Source organism: Pristiophorus japonicus, chromosome 11, assembly GCF_044704955.1.
Source record: "Pristiophorus japonicus isolate sPriJap1 chromosome 11, sPriJap1.hap1, whole genome shotgun sequence".
Classification (NCBI taxonomy): domain Eukaryota; kingdom Metazoa; phylum Chordata; class Chondrichthyes; family Pristiophoridae; genus Pristiophorus; species Pristiophorus japonicus.
The window spans coordinates 122,582,456-122,606,344 of NC_091987.1; the positions used below are offsets into that span (position 1 = coordinate 122,582,456).

Consider the following 23,889-nt stretch of genomic DNA (forward strand, 5'->3'; position numbering starts at 1 on the left):
CGCGGGAACGAACGGCTGCCTTCCCCCCCCCCCCCCCGCGGGAACGAACGGCTGCCTTCCCCCCCCCCCCCCCCGCGGGAACGACGGCTGCCTCCCCCCCCCCCCCCCCCCCGCGGGAACGAACGGCTGCCTTCCCCCCCCCCCCCCCCCCCCCGCGGGAACGAACGGCTGCCTCCCCCCCCCCCCCCCCCGCGGGAACGAACGGCTGCCTTCCCCCCCCCCCCCCCCCCCCGCGGGAACGAACGGCTGCCTCCCCCCCCCCCCCCCCGCGGGAACGGCCTGCCTCAACTTGAGGCTGACTGCAGAACTCTCCCTGGCTGAAGCACTTTCACACAGGTAGGAAGATGGTTTATTTAATCTTTTCTTTGCTTATAAATTTTTATTCAGGTTGGATTTATTGTATAACATTTGTACAAGTATAAATAAGGATTTATTGTAGAATTTAATGACTTCCCTTCCCCCTCCCCCCACCTCGTTCTGGACGCCTAATTTGTAACCTGCGCCTGATTTTTAATGTGTAGAACAGGTTTTTTCAGTTTTACAAAAATCTTCACTTTCTCCATTCTAAGTTAGTTTGGAGTACGTTTCACTGTGGAAACTTTCAAATCAGGCGTCAGTGGCCGGACACGCCCCCTTTTGAAGAAAAAATTCTGCTCCAAAGTGAAACTGTTCTAACTGACTAGAACTGCAAAAAAAAATGTGGAGAATTGCAATTTCTAAGATAGTCCGTTCTCCACCAGTTGCTCCTAAAAATCAGGTGCAAATCATGTGGAAACTTGGGCCCTATGCAGGGTGGAAGATGGGACGTCGGCCAGGAGAGCATTGGAATAGTCAAGTCCAGAGGTAACAAACGCATAGATGAAGGTTTCAGCAGATGAGCTGAGGCAGGGTTGGAGTTGGGCGAGGTTATGGGAGGTGGAAGTAGGTGGCCTTAGTGATGGAGCGGATATATGGTTGGAAGCTCATCTCAGGGTCAAATACGATACAAAGGTTGCAAATGATCTGGTTTAGTCTCAGATAGTTGGCAGGGAGAGGAATGGAGTCAGTGGCTGGGGAATGGAGTTTATGGTGGGGACATAAGACAGTGACTTCAATGTTCCCAATATTTAGTTGGAGGAAATTTCTGCTCATCCAGTATTGGATGTTGGACAAGCAGTGAGACAAATCAAACAGTGGAGGGGTTGAGAGAAATGGTGATGAGGTATAGCTAGGTGTTGAGCATAAACGTGGAACCTGACGTTATGTTTTCAGGTTGATGTTGCCGAGGGCCAAGGATAGATCCTAGGGGACACCAGAAGTAATGGTATGGGAGCAGGAAGAGAAGCCATTGCAGGTGACTCTAAGATAACTAAGAATGGAACCAGGTGAGTGCAGTCCCACCCGGCTGGACGATGGAGGAGAGGTGTTGGAGAAGGATGGCGTGGTCAACCACGTCAAAGGCTGCAGACAGGTCGAGATGGATGAGGAGGGATAGATTACCATGGTCACAGACACAAGATGCCATTGGTGACTTTGATAAGAACGGTTTCAGTACTGTGGCAAGAACAGAAACCTGATTGGAGGGATTCAAACATTTGTATGAACTCTTTACACAATTATTATGGGATGTAACCAAATTTCAGTTTGTCTTTTGAACAGGGGCTCTAAACTGTACAGGGTTGGTAGAGAGGCACTCACCTCTTTACTCAGTAGAATTTTGTGTTTTATTTCAGGTAATTATCTCAAAGTAGATCACCCAGTAGTAAAGGCCCCAAGTTTCCACATGATTTGCTCCTGATTTTTTTGGAGCAACTGGTGTAGAACGGAGTATCTTAGAAATCGGAATTCTCCACATTTAGTTTGCTCCAGTTCTAGTCAGGTAGAACAGTTTCACTTTGGAACAGAATTTGTTTTCAAAAGGGGGCGTGTCCGGCCACTTACGCCTGATTTCAAAGTTTCGTGAGTGAAAACTTACTCCAAACTAACTAAGAATGGAGTAAGTAAAGATTTTTGTACCATCGAAAAAACCTTGTCTACACTTTAGAAAATCAGGCGTAGGTTACAAATTAGGCGTAGGGAACGAGGTGGGGGGGAAGGGAAGTCATTAAATTCTATAATCAATCCTTAGTTATATTTATACAAATATTATACAAATAAATCCAACCTGAATAAAAATTTATAAGCAAAGAAAAGATTAAATAAACTATGTTCCTACCTGTGTGAAAGTGCTTCAGGCAGGCCTTTCATGTTGGAGACAGGCAGGGGTGTGGCGTCAGTGTCTCGACGGCAGCGGCAGCAAGCTTCGAGCTGAGCTGCAGTGCTTGAGGCAGGCCTTCATTCTCTTCGTGGCTGGCCGCGAAGCAGCAGCACCGGACGGACCCGAGGCCATTCGGCCATGAGATATCAGCGCGTCAGTGGCTGGCCGGCAGCCGAAGAATCAGCGGACCGATGTGAGGCCATTCGGCCATGAGATAGCAGCGGCGTCAGTGGCTGGCCGGCAGCCGAAGAATCAACGCAGGACACACACAGCTCATTAAGGTTCTTGAGGCCATTCGGCCACGCTTTAGGGGCGGCGTCAGTGGCTGGCCGGCAGCCAAAGAATCAGCAGCGGACGGACCCGAGGCCATTCGGCCACAGGATATCAGCGGCGTCAGTGGTTGGCCGGCAGCCGAAGATACAGCAACAGCCTTCGAGCTGTGAGGGGGACTGAGGCCATTTGGACAGGGAGAGGCAGCCACATCGACAGTTTTATATTTAAATTTGTAGAATGGGTGCTGCATTGTCAACACCACGTATTATTGCAAAGTTGAATTGGCACTCTTATTTCTCCAAACACACAGTCCTTACTTTGCATGCACCAATGCAGCACCGGTTCTGCAAGTTTAGCAGTGAAAAGCTGAACTCACTGATTTCAGCAGGTGATTTATTCAGCAGTGCTGCTAAAAGCACTCCCTCACACAGAAATATCAAAAAAAATTAAATTACAAGCCTTTGCAGGGGTCCAAGAAACAAATCTTCACTTTTTCTGCAGTATTTTTAAAAATGGCCGAGTGCCAATGTTTGTGTGAGACTGCGCGTGCGCGCACGCTCCAACGCGCACGCGCAGGGTTGCCGGCACCACGAAGGCTAATTTAAATTGTACCCGCCCCCTGCTTAGAAAATCGGCGCGAGTGTTAGGCTCCGCCCCCTGCTGCGATGAGCGCGCCGCGCCAAGCAGACATCGAGCTCCTTGGAATATCGGACTTTTTTTTTAGGCGCGAAAAACAGGCGCCCAGCTCCGAGGTGCGCCGTTTTCGCCGCGGCACGAAACTTGGGGCCATTGTGTGGAGTTTGGGAAGCTGATCATTGTGCCGCAACTGAAAGATGTAAAGGAGGCAGAGTCTATTTACTAAACTTACTATTTCAAGCTGCTCGTTTGTCTTGAGTTGAGAATTTTGGTGTTTCATAAGAACACAAGATTTAGGAGCAGGAGTAGGCCATTCGGCTCCTCATGGCTGCTCCGCCATTCAATAAGATCATGGCTGATCTTCTAACTCCACTCACTTTCCTGCACTATTCCCATATCCCTCGATTCCCTCAATATTCAAAAAGCTATCGATCTTGGTCTTGAATATACTCAAAGATGGAGCCTCCACAGCCCTCTGGAGTAGGCACTTCCAAAGATTCACCACGCTCTGAGTGAAGAAGTTTCTCCTCATCGCAGTCCTAAATGGCCGACCCTTTATTCGGAGACTGTGACCCCCTGGTTCTAGACTCCTCAGTCAGAGGAAACATCCTCCCTCCCAGCCAAGCCCTGTAAGAATTTTGTATGTATGCCCATACGCATTGGAGTTTAGAAGAATGAGAGGTGATCTTATTGAAACATACAAGGTACTGAGGGGACTCGACACGGTAGATGCAGAGAGGATGTTTCCTCTCGTGGGGGGAATCTAGAACTAGGGGGCATAGTTTCAGAATAAGGGGTCGCCTATTTAAAACTGAGATGAGGAGGAATTTCTTCTGAGGGTTTTAACTCTATGGAATTCTCTGCCCCAGAGAGCTGTGGCGGCTGTGTCATTGAACATATTTAAGATGGAGATAAGACAAATTTTTGACCGATAAGGGGTGAAGGGTTATGGGGAGCAGGCATGGAAGTGGAGCTGAGCCCAAGACCAGATCAGCCATGACCTTTGTTGCACTCAGTCAATGTCATGTATATCCTTCCTTTGGTTAGGAGACCAAAACTGTACACAATACTCCAGGTACGGTCTCACTGGGGCCCTATATAATTGCAATAAGATGTCTTCACTCTTATACTCAAATCCTCTTGTAATAAAGGCCAACATACCATTTGCTTTCTTAATTGCTTACTGTACCTGCATGTTAACTTTGTGATTCGTGTACAAGGACACCCAGGTCCGTCTGAACACCAACATTTCTCAATCTCCCACCATTTAAAAAATATACTCTGCTTTTCTATTTTTCCTACCAAAGTGGTTAACTTCACATTTCTCCACATTATATTCCATTTTCTTGCACACTCACTTAACCTGTTTATTATATCCCCTTGAAGGCTCTTTGCATTCTCCTCATAACTTACATTCCCACCTAGCTTTGTATCATCAGCAAACGTGGCTAAATTACATTTGGTTTCCTCATCCAAATCATTGATATAGATTGTGAATAGCTGGGACCCAAGCACCGATCCTTGTGGCACCCCACTAGTTACAGCTTGCCAACCCGAAAATGACCTGTTTATTCCTATTCTCTTTTTATGTCCATTAACCAATCCTCAATCCATGCAAGTATATTGCCCCCAATCCCATGAGCCCCTATTTTGTTTAATAACCTCTTGTGTGGCACCTTATCGAATGCCTTCTGAAAATCCAAATACACATCCACTGGTTCCCCCCCATATCTATTCTGCTAGTTATCTCAAAAAACTCATCAAACATGATTTCCTTTCATAAATCCATGTTGACTCTGCCCAATCCTATAATTATTTTATGTTACCACGTCCTTAATAATAATAGATTCTAGCATTTTCCCTACTACTGATGTCAGGCTAACTGGTCTGTAAGTTCCTCATTTTCACTCTCCCTCCTTTCTTAAATAGCAGGGTTACATTAGCTACCTTCCAATCTGCGGGAACCGTTCCAAAATTACATAGATTTTAGAAGATGACAACCAATGCATTCACCATTTCTATAGCCACCTTCTTTCAAAACCCTAGGAAGAAGGCCATCAGGCCCAGGGGATTTATCGGCTTTCATTAGTTTCTTCAGTACTATATTTTTACTAATACTAATTTCTTTCAGTTCCGCATTCTCGTTAGACCCTTGGTATGCCACTATTTCCGGGAGAATTTGTGCGTCTTCTTCTGTGAAGATAGACACAAAAGCACGATTCAATCAGGCAGAGTCAGCATGGTTTTATGAAAGGGAAATCATGTTTGACAAATTTGCTGGAGTTCTTTGAGGATGTAACGAGCAGGGTGGATAAGGGGGAACCAGTGGATGTGATTTTCAGAAGGCATTCGATAAGGTGCCACTTAAGAGGTTACTGCACAAGATAAAAGCTCATGGGTTTGGGAGCAATATATTAACATGGATAGAGGATTGGTTAACTAACAGAAAACAGAGAGTCGGGATAAATGGGTCATTTTCCAGTTGGCAGTGACTAATGGGGTGCCGCAGGGATCGGTGCTGGGGCCTCAACTATTTACAATCTATATTAATGACTTGGATGAAGGGACCGAGTGTAATGAAGCCAAGTTTGCTGATGATACAAAGATGGGTGGGAAAGCAAATTGTGAGGAGGACACAAAAAATCTGCAAAGGGATTCAGACAGGCTAAATGAGTGGGCAAAAATTTGGCAGATGGAGTATGTGGGAAAATGTGAGGTTATCCACTTTGGCAGAAATAGAAAAACAAATTATAATTTAAATGGAGAAAAATTGCAAAGTGCTGCAGTACAGAGAAACTTGGGGGCCCTTGTGCATGAAACACAAAAAGTTAGTATGCAGGTACAAGTAATCAGGAAGGCAAATGGCCTTTATTGCAAGGGGAGAGAGTATAAAAGCAGAGAAGTCCTGCTACAACTGTACAGGGTATTGGTGAGGCCACACTTGGAAGTACTGCGTACAGTTTTGGTCTCCGTATTTAAGGGAGGATATACTTGCATCGGAGACTGTTCAGAGAAGGTTCACTTGGTTGATTCCGGAGATGAGGGGGTTGATTTATGAGGATAGGTTGAGTAAGCTGCGCCTATACACATTGGAGTTCAGAAGAATGAGAAGTGATCTTATTGAAATTTATAAGATAATGAGGGGGCTCGACAAAGTGGATGCAGAGAGGTCATTTCCACTCAGGGGAAACTAAAACTAGGGGACATAGTATTTGAATTAGGGGCCGCCCATTTAAAACTGATATGAGGAGAAATTTCTTCTGAGGGTTGTAAATCTATGGAATTCTCTGCCCCAGAGAGCTGTGGAGGCTGGGTCATTGAATATATTTAAGGTGGAGTTGGACAGATTTTTGAGCGATAAGGGAGTAAAGGGTTATAGGGAGCAGGCAGGGAAGTGGAGCTGAATCCATGATCAGATCAGCCATGATTTTACTGAATGGCAGAGCAGGCTCAAGGGGCCAAATGGCCTACTCCTATTTCTTACATTAAAATATTTGTTTAATTTCTCTGCCATTTCCTTACTCCCATTATAATTTCTCCCATCTCAGACTTCAGGGTCCCACATTTACTTTTGCTAATTTTTTCCCTTTTTACATACCTATAGAAGATTTTAGAGTCTGTTTTTATGTCTCTCGATAATTTACTCTCATTCTATTTTCCCTTTCTTTATCAATTTCTTGGTCCTCCTTTGCTGAATTCTAAAATTCTCAGGGTTATTGCTCTTTTTAGCAACGTTATAAGTCTCTTACTGTTGCACCAAGCCTGGATAAATGCACTCAACATATTTCAAAGCATAAAATATGTTCATTGGTTCTTTTGCATGTTTCTACTCCATATGCTCTATTTTGGATAAAATGCATTGCACAGGTGAAGTTCTTACCTCTTTGGATAGCCGTGTAAACAAGTCTCCTCCCCTGAGAAAATCCAACAGAAGGTAGAGCTTCCCTTCAGTCTGGAAAGCTTTGAAAAGATAGTTAATTAAAAAATGTTTTTTTTCTAAAAAGAGCATGAGTTTAAAAAAAAGTCAGCAGTGAAGGTTATTCGCTAAATAATCTAGATAAGGTTCATAGGTTAACTAGTGTATTGTATGAAGCTCTATGTTGTCACCGGTTTGTAAATAAATCTCGCCTTATATATGGTTTAATTTTAGGCTTCCCCTCCCAATAGATATCAATTGTGAACCATCAGAATAAACTTAAGGTTTAGAAGATTTCAGCTCTGTAAACCTGGATGCTACCGTATTTCTCATTTACCTTTTGCTTGATCAAGTTAACTTGCCATCATGTTTTTAGGGTTCCATCCTTGATATTTTCTCAGATTCAGCATCCCCTATGATTCAGAGTACACTTTCTCCTGCCCACTATCTACGGGAACAATAGTGAGACCCAGGAATTGTATTAGAGAACCCCTACACCGTACATCAATTACTGGAATGAGTCAGTATGGGGTACAATAGCTTAATGGTTTTGTTCCTGGACTAGTAATCCAGAGACCAGGAGTAACGATTCACTTACATGTGAATGGACAAGCCCCAACTTTTTCTGACAGGTTTAGTCACTATCTACTTGGTATCTAATAAGTACCGCAACTTCACACTATTCATGTGTTTTAATGCCGATTCCATCAGTGAGGTACCGGTGTAATGCAGCTTGTGCAACAGCAGGGCATCTTGGACAGCAACTTCCCGATTCTAGGTTTTACTGTGTATGTGTGGACTCCGGATTTACTCCTCAATAACAATGAGTGCCAATAGCCTCATCGATATTTTTACCGCAAAATCCGAGCCAAATGTGATAATGAAGAGATAATCTATGTTTTTTTTTTTAAAAAAGTGATATACTACTCTCTTATAGGTGCCGATACAATTGCTGGGATACAATTCTATCAGCATCTTCTTGTACCTTCAAGGGTCATACTTATTTTTTTTTTTAAATTCATTCCTGGGATGTGGGCTGCGTTGGCAAAGCCAGCATTTATTGCCCATCCCAAATTACCCTCGAGAAGGTGGTGGTGAGCTGCCTCCATGAACTGCTGCAGTCCATGTAGTGAAGGTACCCTCATGGTGCTCTTAGGGAGGGAGTTCCAGGATTTTTTACCCAGAGACGAGGAAGGAACGGCGATATATTTCCAAGTCAGAATGGTGTGTAACTTGCAGGTGGCGTTCCCATGCGTCTGCTGCCATTGTTCTTCTAGGTGGTAGAGGTCGCAGTTTTGGAGGTACTGAAGAAGCCTTGACAAGTTGCTGCAGTGCATCTTGTAGCTGGTACACACTGCAACCACGGTGGTGGGGGGAGTGAACGTTTAAGGTGGTGGATGGGGTGCCAATCGAATGGGCTGCTGTCGAGCTTCTTGAATGTTGTTGGAGCCGCACTCATCCAGGCAAGTGGACAGTATTCCATCTCACCCTGACTTGTGCCTTGCAGACAGTGGGAAGATTTTAGCGAGTCAGGAGGTGAGACACTCGCCGCAGAATATCCAGCCTCTGACCTGCTCTTGTTGCTAAAGGATTTATGCTGCTGGTCCAGTTAAGTTTCTGGTTTATGGTGACCCCAAGGATGGGGGAATTCGGTGATGGTAATGCCAAGGGCCGGTGGTTAGACTCTCACTTGTTGGAGATGGTCATTGCCGGGCACTTGTGCGGCGCGAATGTTACTTACCAGCCCAAGCCTGAATGTCATCCAGGCCTTGCTGCATGTGGGCATGGACTGCTTCATTATGAGGAGTTGCGAATGGAACTGAATACTGCAATCATCAGCGAACATCTCCAATTCTGACCTTATGATGGAGGGAAGGTCATTGACGAAGCAGCTGAAGATGGTAGGGACTAGGACACTGCCGGAGGAAATTCTGCAACGATGTCCAGGGGCGGAGATGTTTGACCTCCAATAATCACAACCATCTTCCTTTGTGCTCGGTATGACTCCAGCCAGTGGAGTTTTCCTCGTTTCTCATTTGACTTCAATTTTACGAGGACTCCTTGATGCCACACTTGGTCAAATGCTGCCTGGATGTCAAAGACAGTCACACTCTCCTCAGAAATTAAGCTCTTTTGTCGATGCGTGGAACAAGGCTATAATGAGGACTGGAGCCGAAAAGGAGCATCGGTGAGGTGGTTATTGGCAAGTGCTGCTTGATAGCACTGTTGACATCAATCATCAGTAAAGTGAGAATAGACTGATGGGGCGGTAATTGGCCGGATTGGATTTGTCCAGCTTTTTGTGGATAGGACATACCTGGGCAGTTTTCCACATTGTTGGGTAAATGGCAGTGTTGTACTGGAAGAGCTTGGCTAGAAGTGTGGCTAGTTCTGGAGCACAAGTCTTCAGTACGACAGCCAGGGTGTTGTCGGAGCCCTATCTGTGTTCCAGTTCCCCAGGTTGGCACCCCATTTTTAGGTACACCTGGTGCTGCTCCTGACATGCTCTTCTGCACACGTCATTGAACCAGGGCTGGTCCCCTGGCTTGATGATAATGGTAGAGTGAGGGATATGCCGGTCCATGAGGCTAGAGATTGTGGTGGAATACAATTCCGATGCTGCTGATGTCCCATAGCGCCTCATGGATGCCCAGTTTTGAGCTGCTAGATGTGTTTGGAATCTATCCCATTTAGTACGGTGGTAGTACCACACAACAAGATGGAGGGTGTCCTCAGTGTGAAGACAGGGCAGATACATCTGCGACAGGTAGATTGGTAAGGAAGAGGTCAAATAGGTTTTTCCCTTGTGTTGGTCTATATAGCAGAATCATTTTTCCTGGGGCTGGGGGGAGGGGACAACACATCACTGTCAAACGTCAGTGATTGGAGCAGGAATCTCCTCCTTATATTCCAAAAGTTCTTGTTCTGAAAGATGTCAGGATACAAATGGCTTCAGCAACTGATGATATCTGGTTACTGATAAACTGACTAAACCAGGATTATTGTAATTTAAATTTAGTACCTTTACATAAACTTCACTTGTTTTTTAAAAAAAAACACAAACTCACCATAGTGTAATTTGACAATGAATGGATGATTCACTTCAACTAATATGTCACGTTCCATTTTAGTCCGAACTCGATCTCTTACTGGAATGAAAGTTCAAAATAATGTAGAATGCAAGTTTTATTAATGCTTTAGTAAGCAAGGTTGGTAGTGACAATAAATGTACACATAAGACTGAAGTACCATTGAACATTTGTTTGTTCATTCATAAAATCATTGCAGACTGAATGCTACAAACATATTAAACTTCAAAACATACGTAAAACGTGCAACACAAATTCGAGTATGAAGGAAATGAATAACCTAGCTTTTTTAAAAAAAAATGTTGACTGAGCTACATTCTCCACATTTTCTCCTATTGATGCATAGTCTTTGGTTGCAGGTAATTTGGTTGCAGGTAATGTTTTCTTATTGCAAATCATGGTTTTCTATATGCTGTGCTACAGCAGTGAGACCAAAAAATGTACACTGCTCAACTCTCAATCTGAGTAGTTTACTGTGAGAGGACAACTAACAGTTAAAATCAAAAACTAAATCATCCCAGAATCTGGGTTGCAGTTGAAGTACAACTCAATCAGAATGTCAGGAGCTGGGCGAATTGACAACAAGCGTCTCATTTATTCTGAATAGAGACCAGTACAACCAGCAAAAAAGTTTTCAGATCACGTGAACTAAGAAGCTGAGAGGGAACTACAGGAGTTTGGTAGGAATCAGACTGAAATCCTACGGAGGTACCAAAAATTGGGGAAAGGGCAACCACCTTCATGAAATGTGAAATCAAAGGATGGCTTAAAGAGGAACATGGAAAACTACTTATAGCTACGAAGCAAATACAACTAGGCTTTAACTGCATAGTAATATATTGAAGAAACCCCATCAAAGATACAGGGTTGAGATGCTGAGCAGATCACCACTGAACAAAATTCTTCAAACAATGCAATTCCTGTTTGTAGGCGGCTTTCTGGAAGCCAAAGTGTCTATTACCAAAGGTGAAAACCATCTCCTTCTAGCTTCCAAGCCAAACGCCAGCCAGACTCCATTGTATATTGAGAATATATAGAGAAGTTGCCAGTTCTGTGAGGAGTGTGATCAGGGAGCTACTGCACAACCGCCAGATGTACAAGAACCAAGGTTTTCATGGTCAATGTAGTTCGGAATGGAGGAACAGGAGTAGGCCATTCAGTCCCTCGAGCCTGCCCCGCCATTCAATTAGATTATGGTGGATCTGTATCTGAACTCTATTGACCCTCCTTTGCTCCATAACCCTCGATACCCTTACCTAACAATCTATTAATCTGAGTCTTGAAAGCTCCAATTGTCTTCACAACCATTGGGCTCAATCTGCCCCGTTAAATTGCGCTGGTTTTTTTGGCATATTTATTTTTTTCCAAAGTTTCCCCCTGCGATCTGCGCCAGCATAACTGACTTAGTTACGATTTTTCGAGGCCAGTTTTTTTTTTTAACGTTCATGTCTGCACCATTTTTTTCCAATTGTTCGTAGTTTGGCGTATCTGGCCACTCCCAAAAAACCTTCTGGTAAGCTGAGAAAACCAGCGCACAGTCACAAATTTGCGCTGAAAGACACCATTGTTTTTAAATCGAAGATTTTGGAGGGAGTCAAGATCAATAATAAAGTTAAAAGTTTTTTTTAAACCTGTCAACATAGAAGTGTAAGTTTGTTGGATTTCAGAAGTTCTTTCATTTTTTAAAGTCTTGAAGCAGGGCTGGAGGGACGTAACTTTGGCCGACAGAATTGGCCCCGCGCCCGGACACAGGGGCCCGGCTACAAAACAAGTTTGTGTGTGTGTGGGGGGGGGGGGGGGGGGGGGATGGCGGAGAGCGAGAGCGAGAGAGAGATGCCGATCGGATTCCGGCTTGGAGCCCGGAAAGCAGGTGAGAGGGAGAGAGGTCACAAGACTCCAATTAGTAAAGGCAAGAGGGAGGCGAGAGGAGAGCCAATCGGAAGGCTTGGAGCCCGGGGAGTGGGGAGGGAACATAGAAAATAGGTGCTAGAGTAGGCCCTTCGAGCCTGCACCGCCATTCAATGAGTTCATGGCTGAACATGCAACTTCAGTACCCCATTCCTGCTTTCTCACCATACCCTTTGATTCCCCCTAGTAGTAAGGACTACATCGAACTCCTTTTTGAATATATTTAGTGAATTGGCCTCATCAACTTTCTGTGGTAGAGAATTCCACAGGTTCACCACTCTCTGGGTGAAGAAGCTTCTCCTCATCTCGGTCCGAAATGGCTTACCCCTTATCCTTAGACTGTGACCCCTGGTTCTGGACTTCCCCAACATTGGGAACATTCTTCCTGCATCTAACCTGCCTAAACCCGTCAGAATTTTAAACGTTTCTATGAGATCCCCTCTCATTCTTCTGAACTTCAGTGAATACAAGCCCAGTTGATCCAGTCTTTCTTGATATGTCAGTCCCGCCATCCCTTTAATCAGTCTGGTGAACCTTCGCTGCACTCCCTCAATAGCAAGAATATCCTTCAAGTTAGGAGACCAAAACTGTACACAATACTCCAGGTGTGGCCTCACCAAGGCCCTGTACAACTGTAGTAACGCCTCCCTGCCCCTGTACGCAAATCCCCTCGCTATGAAGGCCAACATGCCATTTGCTTTCTTAACCGCCTGCTGTACCTGCATGCCAACCTTCAATGACTGATGTACCATGACACCCAAGTCTCGTTGCACCTCCCTTTTCCTAATCTGTCACCATTCAAATAATAGTCTGTCTCTCTGTTTTTACCACCAAAGTGGATAACCTCACATTTATCCACATTATACTTCATCTGCCATGCATTTGCCCACTCACCTAACCTATCCAAGTCATTCTGCAGCCTCATAGCATCCTCCTCGCAGCTCACACTGCCACCCAACTTAGTGTCATTCGCAAATTTGGAGATACTACATTTAATCCCCTCGTCTAAATCATTAATGTACAATGTAAACAGCTGGGGCCCCAGTATAGAACATTGCAGTACCCCACTAGTCACTGCCTGCCATTCTGAAAAGTACCCATTTACTCCTACTCTTTGCTTCCCGTCTGTCAACCAGTTCTCAATCCACGCCAGCACACCCCCCCAATCCCATGTGCTTTAACTTTGCACGTTAATCTCTTGTGTGGGACCTTGTCGAAAGCCTTCGGAAAGTCCAAATACACCACATCAACTGGTTCTCCCTTGTCCACTCTACTGGAAACATCCTCAAAAAATTCCAGAAGATTTGTCAAGCATGATTTCCCTTTCACAAATCCATGCTGACTTGGACCCATCATGTCACCTCTTTCCAAATGCGCTGCTATGACATCCTTAATAATTGATTCCATCATTTTACCCACTACTGATGTCAGGCTGACCGGTCTATAAGTTCCCTGTTTTCTCTCTCCCTCCTTTTTTAAAAAAAAAGTGGGGTTACATTGGCTACCCTCCACTGCATAGGAACTAATCCAGAGTCTATGGATTGTTGGAAAATGACTGTCAATGCATCCGCTATTTCCAAGGCCACCTCCTTAAGTACTCTGGGATGCAGTCCATCAGGCCCTGAGGATTTATCGGCCTTCAATCCCATCAACTTCCCCAACACAATTTCCCGACCAATAAGGATTTCCCTCAGTTCCTCCTTCTTACTCGACCCTCTGACCCCTTTTATATCCGGAAGGTTGTTTGTGTCCTCCTTAGTGAATACCGAACCAAAGTACTTGTTCAATTCGTCTGCCATTTCTTTGTTCCCAGTTATGACTTCCCCCGATTCTGACTGCAGGGGACCGACCCTTGTCTTTACTAACCTTTTTCTCTTTTATATCTATAGAAGCTTTTGCAGTCCGTCTTAATGTTCCCTGCAAGCTTACTCTCGTACTCTATTTTCCCTGCCCTAATCAAACTCTTTGTCCTCCTCTACTGAGTTCTAAATTTCTCCCAGTCCCTGGGTTCAGTGCTATTTCTGGCCGATTTGTATGCCACTTCCTTGGCTTTAATACTATCCCTGATTTCCCTTGATAGCCACCTTCCCTTTTTTATTTTTACGCCAGATAGGGATGTACAATTGTTGTAGTTCATCCATGCGGTCTCTAAATGAGAAGTCACAAGACTCCAATTAAGAAGGGGGGAAAAGAGAGAAAGGAGAAGTCACAAAACCTTTGGGTGTGGTCCATCCATACAGACCTGGAGATACACAACTGCAAACTTGGCTGCCTACTTTCCAAGTAAATCCAAGGAAGAGGCATATAAATTGGCCAGAAAAAGCAGCAAACCTGAGGACTGGGAGAAATTTAGAATCCAGCAGAGGAGGAAAAGGGTTTAATTAGGAGAGGAAAAAGAGAGTACGATAGTAAACTTGCGGGGAACATAAAAACTGACTGCAAAAGCTTCTATCGATGTGTGAAGAGAAAAAGATTAGTGAAGACTAATATAGGTCCCTTGCAGTCAGAATAAGGTGAATTCATAATGGGGAACAAGGAAATGGCAGACCAAGTGAACAAATACTTTGGTTCTGTCTTCACTAAAGAAGACACGAATAACCTCCCAAAAATAATAGGGGACCGAGGGTCTAGTGAGAAGGAGGAATTGAAGGAAATCCTTATTCGGCAGGAAATTGTGTTTGGGAAATTGATGGGATTGAAGGCCGATAAATCCCCAGGGCCTGATAGTCTGCATCCAAGAGTACTTAAGGAAGTGGCCCTAGAAATAGTGGATGCATTGGTGGTCATTTTCTAACATTCTATAGACTCTGGATCAGTTCCTATGGATTGGAGGGTAGCTAATGTAACCCCACTTTTAAAAAAAGGAGGGAGAGAGAAAACAGGGAATTATAGACCGGTTAGCCGGACATCGGTAGTGGGGAAAATGTTGGAATCAATTATTAAAGATGTAATAACAGTGCATTTGGAAAACAGCAATAGGATCAGTCCAAGTCAGCATGGATTTATGAAAGGGAAATCATGCTTGACAAATCTTCTAGAATTTTTTTGAGGATGTAACTAGTAGAGTGGACAAGGAAGAACCAGTGGATGTGGTGTATTTGGACTTTCAAAAGGCTTTTGACAAGGTCCCACACAAGAGATTAGTGTGTAAAATTAAAGCACATGGTATTGGGGATAATGTATTGACGTGGATAGAGAACTAGTTGGAGGACAGGAAGCAAAGAGTAGGAATAAACGGGTCCTTTTCAGAATGGCAGTAACTAGTGGGGTACCACAAGGTTCAGTGCTGGGACCCCAGCTATTTACAATATACATTAATGATTCAGACGAAGAAATTGAATGCAATGTCTCCAAGTTTGCAGATGACACTAAGCTGGGTGGCAGTGTGAGCTGTGAAGAGGATGCTAAGAGGCTGCAGAATGATTTGGACAGGTTAGGTGAGTGGGCAATTGCATGGCAGATGCAGTATAATGTAGATAAATGTGAGGTTATCCACTTTGGTCGCAAAAACAGGAAGGCAGATTATCTGAATGGTGACAGATTAGGAAAAGGGGAGGTGCAACGAGAACTGGGTGTCATGGTACATCAGTCATTGAAAGTTGGCATGCAGGTACAGCAGGCAGTGAAGGCGGCAAATGGCATGTTGACCTTCATAACGAGAGGATGCGAGTATAGGAGCAGGGAGGTCTTACTGCATTTGTACAGGGCCTTGGTGAGGCCACACCTTGAATATTGCATACAGTTTTGGTCGCCTAATCTGAGGAAGGACATTCTTGCTATTGAGGGAGTGCAGCGAAGGTTCACCAGACTGATTCCCAGGATGGCAGGACTGACATGAAGAAAGACTGGATCGACTAGGCTTATATTCACTGGAATTTAGATGAATGAGAAGGGATCTCATAGAAACATAAAATTCTGATGGGATTGGACAGGTTAGATGCAGGAAGAATGTTCCCAATGTTGGGGAAGTCCAGAACCAGGGGTCACAAGTCTAAGGATAAGAGGGTAAGCCATTTAGGACCGAGATGAGGAGAAATTTCTTCACTGAGAATTGTGAACCTGTGGAATTCTCTACCACAGAAAGTTGTTGAGGCCAGTTCGTTAGATATATTCAAAAGGGAGTTAGATGTGACCCTTATGGCCAAAGGGATCAAGCAGTATGGAGAGAAAGGAAGAATGGGGTACTGAAGTTTCATGATCAGCCATGATCATATTGAATGGTGGTGCAGATTCGAAGGGCCGAATGGCCTAATCCTACACCTATTTTCTATGTTTTTAGGTTTCCTGCTGTTTTGAGCTTCTTTCAAAGGTTAAGTTTAAGTACGGGGGCAATACTGACAATGTCATACCTTATGCAAGCCTTCTGCATCATGGTACTACATAGGAGACAAATAATTCGACCATCGCATCAGGAACATCAGAGCCCGCAGGGTGCTGGGCAGGAGGCCTTACCAACCTCGGGTATATCGAGACAGGCGTTCGTACCTCCACTGTATTAGAAGGCTGTGATTTCGCAAATAAGTTGTAAGTGAGATCTGTGAGTTGGTCAAAACAGACCTGCAACCTAGAAGCATCAGAAGGACTGCATTGTCAGTTGCAGAGAAGGTTACAGCTGCACTTTCATTCTATGCATCAGGATCGTTTCAAGCTACAACTGGGGATGTGTGCACCATCTCTCAACATGCAACACATGCCTCCATTCGCCAAGTCATGGCTGCATTGTACGCACATAGGAATGATTTCATAAAGTTCCCCCATGACTGCCCAAGCAATCCACGACAGGGCTGTGGGCTTTTCCAGGATTGCTCGCTTCCCCAAAGGTACAGGGCTGCGTTGATTGTACCCACATCGCCTTGTGAGTACCTTTGAAGGATTCAGAGATGTACAGGAACAGAAAAGTCTTCCACTCCATTAATGTGCAGCTCATGTGTGACAATATGCATCATATCATGTCAGTCGATGCAAGATACCCTGGCAGCACCCATGATGCTTTCATCCTACGTGACAGCGTTATATCTGCCATATTTCAGCAGCAGCCAGAAGGGCACAGCTGGCTACTGGGAGACAAAGGGTACAGCCTCGCCACCTGACTCATGACGCCTCTACGCATAAACTTGACGGAAGCTGACAATACAATAGGGACATGTTGTACATTGCGATGCACAGCATCAAGAGGACCATTGGCATATTGAAACTGTGTTTTCGATGCCTGGACCATTCTGGAGGCTACTTTCAGTACTTCCCTGAAATTGTCAGTCAGTTCACAGTTGTGTGCTGCATAACTTAGCCATCATGGGGCAGCAGCACTTGGTAGTGGAAGACCCACCTGCAGTGAGAGTGGCCGATGATAATGATGTGGAAGATGCAGGTGACGAGCAAGAGGAGGAGGAGGACGACGAGGATGAGGAAGCCATGCAAGTGCCTGAGGCCGGAGCACGACGGCGGAGGAGGGTAGGCCACTGAGCCCCTTTAACAAATGCTCGAGCCTAGCACCAGCAGCTCATCCGTGAACGCTTTACTGATGCCTGAGGGCTCAGCGACAACTATTCCACAAGGACATGTTTACTGTTTGGAGCTGTTCCATCATGTTGTGTTAATGGAACATGATTCAGTTTTAATATAAAATATATTTTATTCAAAAGTTTACAATGTACTTAACTTAAATACAATTATTCTTGTATCAAACTTTACTTTAATATCACTTAAAAACATGTAAATTTACATAACTTACAAAAAACTTTTAATTTGAGAACAGTTACAATAGTAACAATAATAATAACAGCAGCAAAGAAAGGCTGCACCATCGCTCATCCCCCTTATTGTAAAACCGCCCGCTGCGCTTGGTCTTGGACTTCCACCACCCCTGCCTGCAGGCAGTGGCACAGTGTTTCTGGGCTTGATATCAAGCTTATTCTGTAACATCTCGGGTACTGTGCACCTCTTGGGGCAGGGGGGGGGGGGGGGTGGCGGCGTCAGCATCAGGTGGCAAGTTGGAGGGCCCAGCTTTGGGCTCCTCAGAGGCTGGTGTGGGGATTGGAGTGGAAGTGAGAGTTGATTCTGTCAATGGGTGCGGGGTCTGGGTGTGTTCCCTTATTGCAGCAGCTAAGTCCAACATGCCGTCCGTCATGCGCCCAGAGTGTCTCAACGACCTGCAACATTCCCTCCCTCGTGGTCAGTGACGTGGTTTGCACTACCTCTGACATTCCCTCCCTCATGGCCACTATTGCCTCACTGATGGTCCCAGATATCGTTCCCATTTCTCGTGTCATTGCTGTTACTTCTCCCAACAGTTCTGTTACCTCATCACTCACTCCACTGATGGTGTCCAGGAGTGATCGGGTAAGGTCAAAGCTCTCCACACTCAATGACATCATCTGAACCACATCTGTTCGATCCTGCACCTCAGGAGAGCACGGTTGAGCTCGGTTGAGCTCTCCTTCCCCTCCTCCCCGTGGGTGTGCCTCGCTGCTCATCACTGGGACCCGCAGCCTGGGACGGTGGGGCCCTGGGTGTGCCTCGCTGCACCCCACCTCTGGGACCCACAAACTTGGAAGATGTGAAACCATGGAATGTCCCACCAACAGTCAAGCCACTAGTCATGGAAGGGGCTGTCACTCCATGAGCAGCACCTCCTCCAAAGTCAGTACAACAGTGTGAGCTTCATCCAGCTCCATCTCCTCCCCCTCCTCCCCATGTTCTTGGTCTGGAAGGGTGGATTGGAAGATGTTCTCTTCAGGCTCATCCTCATCCGAATCTTCTGCATTGTCAGGGTTGGCCTCAAGTTCTGCAAAAGATAACAGAACAGTTAAATGGTTAGCAGCAGAGGAGGGGGAGGGTGGGTGGCATGAGTAGGCTCACACATCGCAGGCCAGGCAGCAGGCCGATTTGAAGGACCATGATGAATTTGCTGGACTTACCTTCTCCCTCGAGTGTGGGCCCAGCTTGTGCAGTACGGATTGCTTTTTTCCCAGGCAGGACCCATCAAAGCAACAACCCTCTCTTCCAAGTGTGTCAGTGGGTACAGATTTACCAGGCCTCTTCCTGTTCAAGTTCTTTCCCTTTTATTATGTGCCACCTTCCTCTGCAAAGATGAAAATGCAACATTTTAGAGAGGGTGTCTTTCTGCTGGGTAGGACATATTCAGCTAGTCACATTTGCAATTCCATTGAGTAAATGAAAATATTACTTACACTAACTACTTGACCAAGGTCCTGCCATTTCTTTTTACACTGGCCTCCAGATCTCGTGGTGGTCACCACTGCGCAGTAATCTTCTGCAACTTGGCTCCAGCGTTTCTTCATTTCTTTGGGTGGAACTTTTGTGTTACCTCTGCTAGTGTCCAGCTCCTGCCATCTATTCTCAATCACAGTAATTAGTGCCTCCACTTCTTCCTGTAAGAAATTCTTGGTCCTTGCACTGTGTTGCATCTTTTATTATTCCAGCTGCGATTTTCCCAATGGTCTCAGACACAACCGATTCTTTAAAAATGGACGATTGCCAAATCTGAGCTGTACTGATCAAGTGTGTCCATTGGAATGACGTCAAAAACGTAACATGCGCAGAAGGTGCAGCTTCGTTTTTTGGTGCAGACAGCAGGCTCTTCCCCCCCCCTCCCCTCCCCCCTCCCTCCCCCCTCCCCTCCCCCCTCCCCCCCTCCCCCCTCCCCTCCCTCTTCCCCCCCCCCTCCCCTCCCTCTTCCCCCCCCCCCTCCCCTCCCCTCCCTCTTCCCCCCCCCCAGATTTCTGCTACCCTGTGTGTGGAAAAAGTACTTCCTGATTTCACTCTTGAATGGCCTAGATCTAATTTTAAGATCATGTCTCCTTGTTCTTTATTCCCCACCAGTAGAAATAACTTCTGTACCTACTCAAATCAAATCCATTTAACATTTTAAACATCTCGATCAGATCACTCTCAATCTTGTATACTCAACCATAATTATCGTCATCCTTTCTGCTATGACTGTGTAGAACCTGCAGATCAGGTGAAGGTGAAGTAGAGAGAGAGAAGGAAAGTGCATGGAGCCTCCATCCTGACTGAGCATAAACAGGAAGCTGAATATTGCCCGGTGATGCATAGAGGTTGAATGTAAGAATAGAGTAAGAATGCTTGAAGTACTTGAACACCCTGTTTGAAGCAGCAAGTACATTTATGTTATACACACACACCTAAGATTTCAGGTATTTGGCATGATTGAATACAGGACTATATTTAAGTTACCCATACGAACTTACAACAATGCAGAGCATAGATTCCTGAATTTAATAAATTTATTCACAAGAAATCTTGAGAATATTCAATGGATTACCACAGCTACTGTACCACAACTAAAATCATTTCAATCATATTAGTTCACAGGACTGCAAGAGTTTGTGTAACCTAAAAAGAAAATTAGTCAATCCCAACCAGTGTAGGGGAGGACAAAAACCCCCTCATATTACCAAGAAGGAAAAGGGCTGTGGGATCTGTCTGTGCTACAATGTGAAATTGAAACCGAGACGGTTTGACCTTGGCAGAGCAGTGATTGGACGGGGGAAGGACACCGGAGGGCCAATGGTGGGACAGAGTCAGCCTGAAGCATGGGGCTTTCAAGCCAATGGGAGAGCACTTGCTCGGAAACGGTGGGACTGACTCATCGCCATTATCGGGCTATTGTCTTCCCCATGTTTACACTATGGAAGGAAATTATGCAGACCTTCAGAAAACTAGGGAACCCAACACAACCCAAGGCCCTACACAATGGCTACAGGAGGCCAACGCAATCAACACCCACTCAAACCTTGAGTAGGTTATCAGTGGGAAAAACCCGCAATAATCTAAAACTGCTGCATTTTTCAAAATCACAAAGCCCACCAATGGGAAGGATCGATTTCAGTATGAGGCACGGACTGGATAATCTGGCTATAAAAAGGGGTTTCTGACGCATTGTGTGGTTCCCCACTCTCGTGATCCAACAACCAGCAAGCCTCTCGACACTGAAGGAAAACCGGTGTCCGAAGACAGAAGAATCAAACCAGACTGCAGAAGGCACAGTAGTGAGTATAACCTCTGATCCCCGGAACTCCCAACTCAGTTAGGCCAGGAAAGGTGGGAGGTTGGGCAGTGTCCTGCTAAACTTGTGTAAAGATTTTCATTGTGTCCGTTTAGTGGGATTTAGGGGGATTGTTTTGTTGGTGTATTGCTGTTTGTTGAGATACACCTTGACAAATAAATTGGAAGCCTAAGTTCCTCTTGGAATCACCTTGTCTCAGTTCTATTGTATTACATCTCCTGATCGTGAGTCTTATGTCAGAACAGTGTAAGGGAAGCTAGGAGCGTCTCAAAAACACTCAACTGTGTGTCACAGGCAAGGGAAGAAGGGGTTAGGAGTGTTTGACACTCTCAGGTGCCTCATAGGCTAGGCATAAGCTGTGGGGACACACGAGTCTCAAAAACCCCCTTCATAAGCTGTGGACAGTCTCTCCAGGGGTTCTCTTGCAGCACTCAGGGTACCTCACAGGCCAGGCATAAGCTGTGAGGGCAGAAGCCCAGAGACACCCAAGGCACAACAACACTCCGAGAACCCCTTACAGAACATGGTGACCGTGGCAGGACATAAGCAAACAGGAGATGTTAATATAACAGATGAGGTGATGAGAGGAAACTAAAATGGAGGAGAGAATTTCCTCATACATTTTTGGCAAGGTGAACCTCACCAAACCTTGGGTGCAAGCCCTCACACGGGCAGAGCGCCAAGTGGATGCTGCTGCTCAGTGGACAGCAGGGAAGGATCACAACCACAGGGTGGAAAAGGCCATCTGGCTTATCTGCTTCACCCGCCAAGTCTGAAAGCTCAACCAGCGGGTGAAGGACTTGGAACAGAGTCTTCAGAAATCAGAGGAGCTCTCTGCTATCCGAGCTGCGGTTGGGTGTCAACCTGCTGGCCGAATTAGCTGAGGAGCAGCAAGGGAACCGGCAGTCGGAGGAGACCTTCCGAAATAGCCGGGACTATCTTCAGTGTCAGGTCACTGAGGCCAAGGGTAGTAAGGGGTCCCTCCGGGAACAGAACTCTTGGGAAAATTTGGGAACTAGAGAATAAATTAAAAGACGTACAGGTAGCCTATAAAGTGGCCAGTAGCAGTGAGTTTGCAGATCACAGTCCCTGCCAGGAGAGGATTAAAACTCTCATCCACGCTCTATCCCAGGCAAAGGGGATGGTTGCCCTGATAGGATCTGGAGGGTGCACAGGGGACAAAGGAGAGTATTGGGGGGTAGAGGAGAATCCAAAAGCAAAGAGACAACCGAGGCACCGGTGGTTTGTCTGGTGGGGTACCAGGAGGAGCGGGGCACACAGGTAGTAACATACCCAGGGCTGGGGGCAGGACCAATGTGTCCCACTCGGCAGTAGGGATGTGAGGCTCCCGCCGAGGGTCAGTTAAGGGCTGGATCAGGCGACCAGGCACTGTCTGCTGCACCGGGTATGGTGGGACAGCCGGAGGTAGAGGGACCAGCACAGAAAGATCCTGAACCAGGGCGGATGTGCTCGGTCAGGCAGCGCAAGTACGGTCCTCCACAGGGAGGTGGCCAAGGTCAGGGAGCGGTGGAGAGCGACTTTATTATTCCCCATGGAGTTCAATCACTCAGGACCATGGTGGCCCATTTGGCCAAACTCACTCGCAGCGGGGACCCGTCTATCCACTTCATGGAGGTGATGCAGGCAGGGGAAATTAATGGGTGTGACGAGGAAGACAGCCAAGCTGCTGCTCTTCTCTCTGAACAGCAAATTGTACCAGGCCCTACCGGCAGAATGCCGGAGGGGGCAGCGCACATTTACTGAGGTCCAGAGGGCCGTCCTTGAGGCTATGGGCTTCGATGACGGCAGTCCTTTCGAACGGGTCGAAAGGACAAGGCAGCTCACAGGGGAAACCCCACAGGCGTTTGCAGACAGGCTGTGGGTGGTATACCACGCAGCCTGTGGGGAGCTCCTCGACCGGGCAAATCTTTCCGCGGTACAGACTGGCCGCTGGCCGAGGATGCTGGTGGCAAACTGCTTGCCCCGGCTCAAGGCCAGGGCAGAACTGTGGTTCGATTCCCGGGACCCCAACCTCACCGAGGAAGCATTGGTCAGGCAACTGGCACTGGTCCAACGGAATGGAGGAGGGGAGGTGGAGAAAACCTACAAAGGTCAGGTAAATAAGTAAAACCCAACTCGATTCCCAAAAGGGAATGGCACCAGGAGGGTGGCCGCTCGTCTGATAAGGAGGGAGTGTGCTACGGGTGTGGGAAAGCTGGGCATTTCAAAAGGGATTTCAGGAGCCCAGTAAAGAGATATGGGGGGAGAAGTCCTTCAGGAGCCGCCCAGAGTGGGGGAAGTGGAGGGAGCTCTTCACCATCCCTTGAAGAGATAGTAGCTGCAGTGAGGACAGCGCTGGAGGGGACTGGGAAGGTAGCCACGGCAACAGGCAGGGAAGCACCAGCAACCCTGCCAGTACAGAGGCCGTGACTAGCCCAGACTCATACCTGTGCCCACTAGAATACGACCCCTGGGAACGACCCTGGGTCAAGATGGAGGTTGAGGGTGTATTGGATACTTACCTTTTGGACACTGGTGCTCCCAGCACGATAGTCCATTCGGAGTACCCCGCAACCTCACCTCTATTAAACGGGGTGCCGTATCAACTAGTTGGGTTCACAGGAAATGAGAAGGCTGGGTTTTTCTCAGTCCCGCTCGCAGTTCGTTTAGGAGCACTCCAAACACAATGGAAGTGCGTCCTGATGAACTGGGAGCAGGTGGGAAAAGGGATCTTGGGGGCTGATTTCATCATCGCTCGCCAGATCCTAGTAGACTTGAGGAA

At 46.3% G+C, this 23,889-nt stretch overlaps 1 protein-coding gene across 6 annotated transcripts in view; it reads right to left on the minus strand.

Moving 5' to 3' along the window:
• Nucleotides 1-23,889, minus strand: part of LOC139276257 (ribosomal protein S6 kinase alpha-3) — a 169,985-nt gene that overhangs the window by 57,177 nt on the left and 88,919 nt on the right. For all 6 annotated transcript variants that reach the window (XM_070893979.1, XM_070893978.1, XM_070893977.1 and 3 more), the window contains 2 exons: nucleotides 10,130-10,210; nucleotides 7,026-7,105 (listed from right to left, as the gene is read on the minus strand). In XM_070893979.1, coding sequence (XP_070750080.1) covers nucleotides 7,026-7,105; nucleotides 10,130-10,210 — 161 coding nt within the window. The remainder of the gene's footprint in view (nucleotides 1-7,025; nucleotides 7,106-10,129; nucleotides 10,211-23,889) is intronic.